At 39.9% G+C, this 12407-nt stretch overlaps 2 protein-coding genes across 2 annotated transcripts; both read left to right on the top strand.

Annotated features, from left to right (window-relative positions):
- Window positions 1-1226: 1226 nt before the first annotated feature.
- LOC117259905 (olfactory receptor 52B2-like) lies at window positions 1227-2168 on the top strand. Its single transcript, XM_033631692.2, has one exon. It carries the CDS (start codon window positions 1227-1229, stop codon window positions 2166-2168), a length of 942 nt encoding a protein of 313 aa, XP_033487583.2.
- Window positions 2169-7036: 4868 nt separating this feature from the next.
- LOC117259906 (olfactory receptor 52B2-like) lies at window positions 7037-7978 on the top strand. Its single transcript, XM_033631693.1, has one exon. It carries the CDS (start codon window positions 7037-7039, stop codon window positions 7976-7978), a length of 942 nt encoding a protein of 313 aa, XP_033487584.1.
- Window positions 7979-12407: the final 4429 nt, after the last annotated feature.

Genomic DNA, 12407 nt, shown 5'->3' with positions numbered 1-12407 from the left:
TTCTCCCCCATCCACGTTTGTTAATTGTTTTCACATGTTTCCTAGAGCTGTGTTCTGCCTCTTATTTGCATGTGTATTCTCTCTACACTCAGATAACATTATAATAATACAATATAATGTAGCCTAGTATAACATGTTAAAATAAATGCAATGTGTGGGCTTTGGTTTTCAATCAAAAAAATGATTGATTGGTCAGATAATTTCACAATTTCATTTGTCATTATTACAAATTATGATGATCATTATTACTGCAATTAGATCATCTGATTAATGACTGACCATTAAGATGTGTTTCTGATAAATATTTTAATGTGCACAATAATAACCTTTCACATTATAATCATATTTTTATTTGTTATCTTTTGCATATGTGTGGCTGCTCCGTGTGTGTCTGAGCAGAGTGCACGTGCGTTGTGCGCCCGCCTAGAGACGCATATTACTAACTTGTTTAAAAGCAAAATACTGCGCCGTTGACTTTAGACCAGGTTTTTGTTGGTCACTGGCGCATTTGCTTTTTACATCATCTAACTAGCAACATGCCATGACTGCGCCTGACCACTCCTCATTTTTAGACCAACACACCCAGAGAAGCACAAGTTCATTTGCTAGTTAGACGAAGAGGGCGCAGGGCGTGAAAATGACAACTGTGCCTGCATCTAAATAGCAATGACACTTGCGACATGGATTATGCGCCCTCCACCGTCCGCTTTAGACCATCTAAATAGGGCCCAATGACTTAAGGGCCTAATGGTTTACTTTATTCATCAAGTGTTCAGTAGTTTAAAATAGCGATAAAATAAATTACATTCCAGAGATAAGTATGCTATTTAAACTTTTCATTATGTCATTAGTATTCTGCAAACGGGGGTATTTTGAAACCACATTGCATGATAAATTGTTTCTCTCATGATGTCAGTTTGGTCACAGCAGCTTACGTACTGTGCTCTTTAACCTCATGAGTCATCTTTGTGTTGATGGTAAATGGCAATAAAAGTCTTTTCAGTGCTCCTTCCAACTCAGAGCAGTGAGGATGAGATAACATACTGCAATAGTTATGCAACTAGAAGTACATTTGAAACAGTGCATAGAACTTTATTTAAATTTTGCCTGGTAACAAAAACATTTCTTTCAGGTGAGGATCCTTCATCAGTTTGCGTGAGTTTGAGTATTGAGAAACATATTTCTTTCAATAGATGAGGCAACAACCTAAAGAAGACGGTGTGATTATGTATTCAAATGCATCTGCTGGGGAATTTCTAACACTGGCACCATTGGGTTTATCTGCTACAGATATTTATCCAGCATTTGTATTTGGTGCACTTACTTATTTTATTACTGTATTTTGCAACATGTTGGTTTTAACAACTATTGCTGTGAGTAAAAAGCTACACAAGCCCATGTTTATCCTGCTGTTCAACTTGTCCATTAGTGACATGTTGGGTGCTACAGCTTTTTTTCCTCAGCTTCTTCTCAGCATTGTGACACAGAACAGGGTGATTTCATATCCTGCATGTATTACTCAAGGTTTTCTGATTCACTTTTATGGTATAGGAAACCTGCTGATCTTGACTGCCATGGCATATGACAGGTACATTGCTATATGTTGTCCTTTAAGGTATAATACCATCATGAGTCAAAATAATTTAATCAGAATAATTATTGTGATATGGTTCCTTAATTTCTCAATGATGTTTACATTGTTTGTTTTGGTTGTGCGGTTTAAAGTTTGCAGGACAAATATAGTGGATTTGTACTGTAACAATCCATCATTAGTGAAACTGGTCTGTGAGGACACCAGATTGAACAACTACTATGGAATAGTTTTTATAATTGTGCTTCAGGGTGGACCACTGTTGATAATAATATACACATATGCACAGATCTTGCGTACATGTGTCATGACTAATCATACAGATGCCCGGAGAAAAGCCATTCAGACATGTGGTACACATTTAGTTGTTTTCTTATTTTTTCAAATCAATACTGCCTTTACACTCATTGCTCATCGTATTGAGGGTGCATCCCCTTTCATCAGAAGGGCTCTTGGTGTGTCAGTTTTAATATTTCCCCCTTTTTTGAACCCAATTATATATGGACTGAAAACTGCAGAACTGAAGCAGAGCATGTTACTGTACCTAAAAAGAAAGGCTTGTTCGACCAAGTTGTAATCAGTTTTCAATTTTGATTTGAATGACTACAGGAATCACAGCCAGTGTGGAAATCTTATGCATGTCTCAACACTGACTCAAACATATGTGTGAGGAACGTATAAATGTGCAACCCCTGTTATTTTCTTGACACTGCAATAAAATTATTTGTTGCCAAATTTCATTGTGTTCAACAGGACTCTAAATGTTATATTTAAGCAATATCGCACTCGAGGTCATGCTTTGTACTGAATATTAACACAGCTGTGATAAAGATAATCACAGCTGACAGTAAGCAGCAACATATTATGAATTGTTTGTGTCATTAACGAGACATACTGTTTTTGCATTTGACAGCTGTAAAAACACCCTAAATGTCATTTTTTTATCCAGACAGACAAAACTAAAACAAACAAAAACATAACACGTAGAAGCTCTATAGAAAATCTTACAGATAAAGATGCGTTTTTTAGTGGAAGTTTGAAACAGTCCATAGAATAAGCACATCTAATGGAGTGGCGAACATTGTTCTGGAGGGTTGGGATTAAAACAGCACCTTTCTTTTTTGCATATGGAGTGTAGCATGGATACTAGGCTGAGACTTGAGGATCAGAGTGGTTGAGGAGTAGAATGTAGAAATGTAACTTGGGGCAAGGTCGTGCAGTGCCTTAAATGTAATCAACAGGATCTTGTAATTTATTCTCAGTTTTACAGGAAACCAATCGACGGATGCAAGAATGGGTGTAATGTGGGAAAACTGGCTCGTTGTAGTCAGTAGCCTGGCAGCTGCATTTTGAAACAGCTGTAAACGAATTAGAGCAGTTTGACTGGATGTGGAAGGGGAGTTACAATAATCAACGGTAGAAAATGAAAATGTAAATTAATAGCTCAAGATCTGTAGAAGAAAACATAGAATTGATTTTTGTGATGTTTCTTAGCTGAAGGAAACAAGACTGTATGAGCTTAGTAACTTGATGGTCAAAAGTCATTTTATGGTCAAAGATGATACCAACATTCTTAATGACAGATCTGATATTTGAGTGAAGAGGACCAATTAACTGATCAGCCGCAGTGGTAAAGTGACCAGGACCAATAAAAAGAATTTCTGTTCTATCAGGGTTCAAGTGGAGGAAGTTAAAAAACATCCAATCTTTAGTGGCAGGGAAGCAATCGTGGAGGGAGGACAATTGTTTTAGGTAATTGGCTTTATCAGAGAAGTAGATCTGTGTATCATTGGCCTAATGGTGATATCACGTGTCTTGAAAGCTGCTGAACAAATGGCCCAGAGGAGGCCTATTGGTCCAAGACTGACCCCTAACCCCTGAGCTGAGGAGAATACACAGCTGACCTATGGCTAAGTCACGCCCCCCTCCACTCACTCGGACAAAATATCAACATTCAGTGACTGGCGCTATGGCGGGTGTTACAGTACACAGCATTTTGCAGAAGGCAATTGATGATTTTTGGGGACATAACGATCAGATGTCATTGAGAAGTAACCAAAAGGGCCTAAACTACGCATTGGAGGGATATATTATTAATTTTATTGTTGAGAAGGTTGATGAAAAGCTTAAATTACAAGCCAAAATTTACAGGTCCCAGTGTAAGCGTGATAAACTGCATCTCGTTGCCATTAAAGTTAAGGTTTTTGGCTCAGAATATGAGAAAAGGATAAAAGCCTTTTTACCATCTTTACCAAGAGTGACCGTTAGTTTGGTGCTACAGTATTTACATTGAATCATTCAGCATAACGTTTGCCAGCCTTTGTTATCTTTGCAATTACAGATTAGTTAATGAAGCTAAGCTCCAGAAGTTAACGTTAGTTTAAATAGAGCCCCTTGGACAACAGCTTACAATGATGTACGATCACCAAAGTACAAAACTAAAACAAAATAGGCTAATGAACTCCCAGCAAACAAGGTGACATGATGAACAATGCAGCTAGGAGCTAACGTTAGGCTAACTTTAGCTAACGTTAGCTAGAGATGTTAAAGATAACTTTATATTTCTTTCCAGTAAAGTGACAATATGTTGCCTCAAACACGATGTTGATTTACCTTAGAACCTTGTTAATCTTATTCACGAGTCAATGTTGTGGTCTACCACACAACTTTGTTCAAAGGTGACATTTTTCTCGGTTGAAATCGGGTTTACTGTAGGAAAGGGTAAAAAATACACCCAGTCGCCCAGCCTCTCAGGATACCTTGTGTCAGAGTTGCATGTACCCCATGCATACCATTTGGCGATTTTTAAACTTAAAATCTCAGAAAAAAAATCATGAAACCAAACGAAATTGACTTTCTGTAATGCATTTCAATGGACGTCTAGGCAGAAAATGTCGGAGTGCATGGGAATGGCTATACGCACTGTGATTGGCTCATCGCGTTTGAGGGCGGGGCTTAGCCATAGGTCAATTTTTGGTACAAACATTGAAATTTCTATTTGTCAGATAAGAATGAATCTAGTTTAAAGCTGTACCTGAAATGCCAACCGCATCATGCAACCTATAAAGTAAAATGGCATGATTGATGGTATTAAAGGCACAACGTGATTTTGCCAAGTAGGACATGCTCCTGGATCAACATCCCACATCGTGATCCAGGACCAATATTGCAATCAACCAATCACAGCCCTCTGACATCATCAGTGTGCTGTTCTGATGTTTCTTTCAAAATTCCTATATGCTTTTTCAGAGCTAAGCTAGTTTTTCAAATTACAGTTAATATAACTGAACAAACTCCTCAGTAACACTGAAAAAAACCTTGTAAGCTGCTGCAGAGTAAGCAAGTCAGCTTGCTAACTAGGATGGCTTTGCTAATGAATAAACTTACCAATAGACAAAAATATTAGCGAGCAAGCTTGCTAAGTAGGCATGCTATGCTAATAAGTAATCTTGCCAATAGGCTGTTCACTGACAAAGAGGATAATAGCATTTTGTAGTTGCGAATTCCTGCAATTTACACATTTTTTCCTCCTTTTTTTCTGTGTTGATCCTGGACAGAAGCACATATGTTGATCCAGGACCATCATCATAATCATAATCATCATCATCATCATCACGCTTACTCTGGATAATTTGTTTATGTCAACATCAACAAAGCAGTGATGGTCCTGGATCAACATCAGCGATTCTATGCAGGATCAAAATGGCAATGGCGGTCAAGATCAGCATAAACAAATTATCTAGAGTCAGCCTAGTATTGATAGTCCTGGATCAATATTGACAATGTATCCAGGATCAGCACAGCAAAGATGTTCATGGATTAACCTAAATAAATGATGCAGGATAAAAATGATGATGATGGTTCTGGATCAACAAACAAATTATCCAGGGTCAAAATGGCAGTGATGGTCCTGGATCAACACGAGCACTGCAATCTTGCAAAAACAATGATCTGAATAGGCTAGATGCATCTGCAAAATGACATCATCCTTCCTCTTAATGAACAGTATTTTAACCTATTGACAAGCTTACATGTAAGCATAGCACACCTACATAGCAAGCTAATTTGCTAATATACTATCAGCAAGTTTACTTGTTAGCAAAGCCAACCCGGTTAGCAAGCTAACTCGCTAACCCTGCAGAAGCTTACAAGGCTTTTGTTCAATGTCACTGAGGAGTTTGTTCAGTTGTATTAATTCCAATTTAGAAAATTAGCTGAGCTCTGAAGAAGCTCAAAGGAATTGTTGAAAGAAGCACAGGAGCAGCACACTGATGATGTCAGAGGACTGTGATTGTTTAATGGCAATAATGGTCCGGTAATGCAATGTGGGATCTTGATCTAGGAGCATGTCCTACTTGGCAAATTACATTGTGCGGTATCAAAAGCGGCAGTTAAATCAAGGAGAATAAGGATGGAATATTCACATTATCTGCATGCATAAGAATGCCTTAATAATGCAGTCCCCGTTGTCTCAGCTGGCAAAAATCAAAGGTAATGCCAGTCTCCTTGGGTCTCTCCCCTGGCTACCACTGGGGATGAAATATCTGGACATAAGACTGACGACAAACAAATTAATATAAATTCAGTGCTCCAAAATAATAAGACTAGCTTTATCATGTGGAAAATGTTGAATTTATTTCTGTGGGAGCAAATAAATATAGATTAAATAGATGATTTGTCCACTTGTATAAATTTGAATTGGCCACGTAAAGGCCTTCCCTGTGAGTTCAGCCCACTCAACGTGTCAGCTGGCGTCTTGTTGTCACTGATAAAGGCAGCATAAATGGACTCAGATCCCCACAATCCTCTGTTTCTCACGACTATGTTTCTCTGATCACCACCTCAAATCACTGCTTTCTGGAGCAGCAATAGGGGTAGTCGCTCCACAAAATTACAACAGTGAAACCTCTCTGTCTCTGTTACTCTCTTGCCGGCACTTTTTAAAAATGTAACAGTTAATGACTTAAGGGCCTAATGATTTACTTTATTCATCATGTGTTCAGTAGTTTAGAATAGCGATAAAATAAATTATATTCCAGACATAAGTATGGTATTTAAACTTTAGTATTCTGCAAACGGGGTTATTTTGAAACCACATTGCATGATAAATATGTTTCTCTCATGATGTCAGTTTGGTCACACCAGCTGACGTATTGTGCTCAAACCCCATGAATCATCTTTGTGTTGATGGTAAATGGCAATAAAAGGCAGAGTCTGTTCAGTGCTCCTTCCTACTCAGAGCAGTGAGGATGAGATAACATACTGCAATAGTTATGCAACTAGAAGTACATTTGAAACAGTGCATAGAACTTTATTTAAATTTTGCCTGGTAACAAAATCATTTCTTTCAGGTGAGGATCCTTCATCAGTTTGCATGAGTTTGAGTACTGAGAAACATATTTCTTTCAATAGATGAGGCAACAACCTAAAGAAGACGGTATGATTATGTATTCGAATGCATCTGCTGGGGAATTTCTAACACTGGCACCATTGGGTTTATCTGCTACAGATATTTATCCAGCGTTTGTATTTGGTGCACTTAGTTATTTTATTATTGTATTTTGCAACATGTTGGTTTTAACAACTATTGCTGTGAGTAAAAAGCTACACAAGCCCATGTTTATCCTGCTGTTCAACTTGCCCATTAGTGACATGTTGGGTGCTACAGCTTTTTTTCCTCAGCTTCTGCTCAGCATTGTGACACAGAACAGGCTGATTTCATATCCTGCATGTATTACTCAAGGTTTTCTGATTCACTTTTATGGTACAGGAAACCTGCTGATCTTGACTGCCATGGCATATGACAGATACATTGCTATATGTTGTCCTTTAAGGTATAATACCATCATGAGTCAAAATAATTTAATCAGAATTATTATTGTGATATGGTTCCTTAATTTCTCAATGATGTTTACATTGTTTGTTTTGGTTGTGCGGTTTAAAGTTTGCAGGACAAATATAGTGGATTTGTACTGTAACAATCCCTCATTAGTGAAACTGGTCTGTGAGGACACCAGATTGAACAACTACTATGGAATGGTTATTATAATTGTGCTTCAGGGTGGACCACTGTTGATAATAATATACACATATGCACAGATCTTGCGTACATGTGTCATGACTAATCATACAGATGCCCGGAGAAAAGCCATACAAACATGTGGTACACATTTAGTTGTTTTCTTAATTTTACAAATCAATACTACCTTTACACTCATTGCTCATCGTATTGAGGGTGCATCCCCTTTCATTAGAAGAGCTCTTGGTGTGTCAGTCTTAATATTTCCCCCTTTTCTGGACCCAATTATATATGGACTGAAAACTGCAGAACTGAAGCAGAGCATGTTACTGTACCTAAAAAGAAAGGCTTGTTCGACCAAGTTGTAATCAGTTTTCAATTTTGATTTGAAGGACTACAAGAATCACAGCCAGTGTGGAAATGTTGTGCATGTCTCAACACTGACTCAAACATATGTGTGAGGAACGTATAAATGTGCAACCCCTGTTGTTTCCTTGACACTGCAATTAAAATATTTGTTGCCAAATTTCATTGTGTCCAACAGGACTCTAAATGTTTTAATTAAGCAATATCACTTGAGGTTATGCTTCGTAGTGAATATTAACACAGCTGTGATAAAGATAATCACAGCTGATAGTAAGCAGCAACATTATGATTTGTTTGTTTATCCAGCGCGACATACTGGTTTTGCATTTGACGACTCTGAAAACACCCTAAATGTCACTCTTTATCCTGAAATGTGATTATTTTCCCTAATGTGACCCAAAAGGCATAAACCTATAAAAATACTTGAGCTGCCACTTCAGTGACTAAAGAACTGCAAAACAGGGAAAACTCACAGCAAATGTGGGACATGCATCATAATTCCAAGTTTAAGACTAGTTTGTAATTTGCAGTTATTTTTCTTAGTTTTGTTTGCTGCTTAAATTTGCTGTTGAATTTATAGTTCATATTACGCAGGGCACCTGCGCTTCGCCAACTGGGTATGGCCAGGTGGATTTTGTAAGTTTGGCACACCATGCGCCCTGGTTTCAGTTGGCGAACTTTTAGCGCACCTTCGGCGAAGCCTTTTGGCACGAAACTGCCACTGCGCCAAGCTGGATCTGTCGACACCTCCCTCTGCTGCGCCGCCACAACCATCTCAGTGCACCTTGGTCTGCCAAACTACCAAACTTAGCCACCTCAGGTTGCGCTGCTCGAAACTAGCTCTGCGTGGGGTTCGCCACCCTGCTCTGCGCCGGGAAACTAGAGCCCAATATCTCAACTCAAACTCAACTCAAATTTATCTATAAAGCACAAAGTGCTGTACAAAAGGAATAAAATGCTAAAAAAATAATTGGCACAGCTCACACATTAAGAGACACAACACACAGGCATGCATCAGGGAAGACCACATCAGGGGGACTCAAAAGCTAATGAATAAAAGTAGGTTTTGAGCCTGGACTTAAAAGAGTCAATGGTGGGGGCAGATCTGAATGGGAAGGGGGAAGCTGTTCCACAGTTTGGGGGCACAGCAAAGGCACGATCACCACTGAGCTTATGTCTGGAGCGTGGGACAGTTAGGAGACCCTGGTCAGCTGACCTGAGCGACCTGGGCGTAGGATAAGGGGTTAGAAGGTCTGAGATGTCGGACGGGGCTAGACCATTAAGGGCTTTGTACACGAACATTAGAACCTTAAAGTCAATACTAAACTTTACTGGCAGCCGGGGGAGAGAGGCCAAAACAGGTGTGATATGAGGCCCGTTTCCACCGCAGGAACTTCGGGGTAATTTTACGGGGCCGGGGCCATTGGTGCATGTCTCCACCGCAGGAACCACCCCCGAAGGACAGAGTTTCGGAACTTTTACAGGGGCTAAACAAGTCCCTACCTCAGAGTTGGTACTCAGAACGGCCCCGAGAAACTCCTGGCTGGGGCTTGGGAATTACTTGGTGCTGACTGGATATACTCAAGGCGGGATGTGACGTTTTGTAAATAACAACATGGTTATCGTAGATTAGCTGGGCTAACCGTTAGCGGTGTCTGTAATAACGCCGGTCACGGTCCGTGAAAAAAATATTTTTTTCCAGCGGATATCTTAGTTACAACATGATTGAGCTAGCAAGCAGTTTTGTGTTGCTATGTGTGGTATTTATTCACTTTTGGGAAATCACGATGTCTAGAAAGCATCAGCTGACAGGGACAGCTAAGCAAAGCTAACAACAGGACGTCATCTGTTAAAAGCCTCCCGTTGTCTGATATGACATGAAACTACTCCAGTTAGCTCAATCATGTTGTAACTAAGACATCCGCTGGAAAAAATATTTTTTTCATGGACTGTGGCCAGAGTTATTACATACACCGCTAACGGCTAACGGCGTCCCTACGCCCCTACGTCCCTACGTCGCCCCGGTCAAAATGGTCAGGCAACGATTACGTCACATACAGAGCCCGGTAACTTTACAGGAACCTTCCTCCTACTCCACCCTCTCAGTGGAGACACGGCAGTTGAGAGAGCCGAGCGAGAGAACATTCCTGTAGTAGTTCCTGCCCCCCAAATAGTACCAGGAACTTCTTCAGTGGAAACAGGCCTATTGTCTCTCCTTCGGGTACCTGTGAGGAGCCCAGCAGCGGCGTTCTGAACCAGCTGGACTGACTAATACTAGTGTACAAAGAGTTACAGTAGTCTAAATAGGAGGAGATGAGAGCGTGGATGACTATCTGCAGGTCTTTGAGGGAGAGAAATGGCTTTATTCGTTTGTCAAACTTAATGCAGAATCAAATATCAAATATTTTTTACATAGTTAGAGAGACTGGCCAATCATAACATTACATCGGGCCAGGGTCCGACAACAACACAGCTGTGCTCCATTGACTCTAATGCAATCGTTTCAGGTTTCCTTTAATTTCAGGCTGGTTTTGTGGATTTGGAGCTAAATGTTGTGCCTGGGGCACGTTGTGTATTAATGATACTCGTTACCTGGAGAGGTTGGAAAAAGATATACAGTTCTTCCGTCTTCCAAAACCAAATCAAACCCTGAAAAGTGTAGGGTTAGCTAGCTAGCTACTGAAGCTATATCTTACTGAATGTATACACATGCTGCTTTTGCTTTTTAATGATTGTAACACTGAAAAAAAGACCAATCCTGCTGTACAGGAACCAGTGAAGGGAAGCAGGGAAACTTTGCTGATTCAACCAGCTGTGTGTCATGGCATTGTGTGCAGATGAACATTTTTGACTTCCCTCAGAGATCCCTCTTTGTCCAGTGGCGGAGGTCCGGGTGCTGGCAGCACAGAGCTGGTTCAATATCTGCGAAGTTTCCCTTTATATTTATTGTCTTCTGTGGCGATCAGCAGTGATGTGGTGGTTCACTTTTACATTGTGATCTGTAGCCTATAGTTCAGCTTTAGTGTCAAATTGTCTTTGTCATTTTAACCTGTTTTTGCTGCTGAGTCAGTTTGACATCCTGGATATATCCTTCAAACATATACTGTAGACCCCTCTGTCTGTTTCTCTCCAGAATCACTATTTCAATTTTCCAAAAATATGAAAATATTTCTCCCAGGAGTGCAGTTAGTTACAGTGTGGGCTCCATGCTGACTCTGACAGCTTGTAGGACCATCACAAAGGGGCGGGGCTCAGCAAAAGGTCAATTATGCAACCTATACAGTACAATGGCATAATCGATGGTATCAAAGGCAGCAGTTCAATCAAGGAGAATAAGGATGTCGTTGGTCACCCTTAGTAATCCAGTCTTAGTACTATGCTTATAGCAAAAGCCAGTTTGCAATTTATCAAAGATTAGTTGACCCTCACCACCTTTAGGAGTTAGTCTGTCACATTTCTTTAAAGGATTGTGGATAAAAAGGTAGTTTGGAGTTTGGTATAGACCAAACTTAGGGAGAGATCTAAGTGGGGGGCATCGAGAGAGGGCTTTTTGAGAAATGTTTGAATGCTGGCAGTTTTGAAATAGTCAGGCAAGATGTGAGAGTGAAGTTAATAATAGAGAGCAGGCTGGGACTAAGACAGGAAGAACGGATTTTAGAAATTTTGTGGGAACTGATTCTCAGTGACTGGAGGAGGGATGCATATGAGGTACAGTGTTTAAAATGGTCTGTAGGGAGATAAGAGCAAATTCAGACAATTAACTGGTGAATGGAGTGGAGGGTAAAACTGGCAGCTGAAAGTCTGACCTCCGACTACTGATCTTGCCAACAAATAAAGATAAGACTTTTTTACAGTCATCAGATGATGCAGGAATGGCAGGAGTTGAGGGATTTTTGAGCTTGTTAACAGTACTAACCAGAGAACTATGGCTCTGTTAATCAATATTAATCAAGCCAGAAAAGTAGGCAGCACGCGCGTCTTTAATAGTTCGATTCAGTTTAAACAATAGCTCCTTCATATGGAGATGGTGGACTTTGAGTTTAGAGTTTTTTACACATACTTTGGCAAACACGAATACAAATCCTTAAGCCATTTAACTTGGCCATTAATATTAGTTAGGGAAGAAGGGGAATTGGCCAGGCCAGACAAGGAGCTGTAAAATGTGGGTGCAGACTGCTCATTAAAGATGTGAGAGTGGGTGATATATTTTTGGGTTATTCTAGAATGCACTAAAGGTATTCTTATTCTGCGAATTAAGAGACACGCGAAGCAAAAAAACTAAGTCAAGAGTGTGTCTGTGGTTATGACTTGGGCCAGAGATGTGCTGTACAAGGTTAAATTTAAAAGCTATTTCAAAATGGTGAAAAGAACTAAACCTTCTAGAGACCAAGTAATGTGATTCTTGAAGATAGTTACAAAGCCTCCACCACA

The sequence above is a fragment of the Epinephelus lanceolatus genome, chromosome 4 (assembly GCF_041903045.1).
Source record: "Epinephelus lanceolatus isolate andai-2023 chromosome 4, ASM4190304v1, whole genome shotgun sequence".
Classification (NCBI taxonomy): Eukaryota; Metazoa; Chordata; class Actinopteri; order Perciformes; family Serranidae; genus Epinephelus; species Epinephelus lanceolatus.
Note: the sequence above shows the minus strand (reverse complement) of the source record. Positions and strands in the feature narration are given on the sequence as shown.

Coding starts and splice junctions, on each gene's coding strand:
- LOC117259905 (XM_033631692.2), top strand. CDS start 1,227: ATGTATTCAAATGCATCTGCTGGGGAATTTCTAACACTGGCACCATTG.
- LOC117259906 (XM_033631693.1), top strand. CDS start 7,037: ATGTATTCGAATGCATCTGCTGGGGAATTTCTAACACTGGCACCATTG.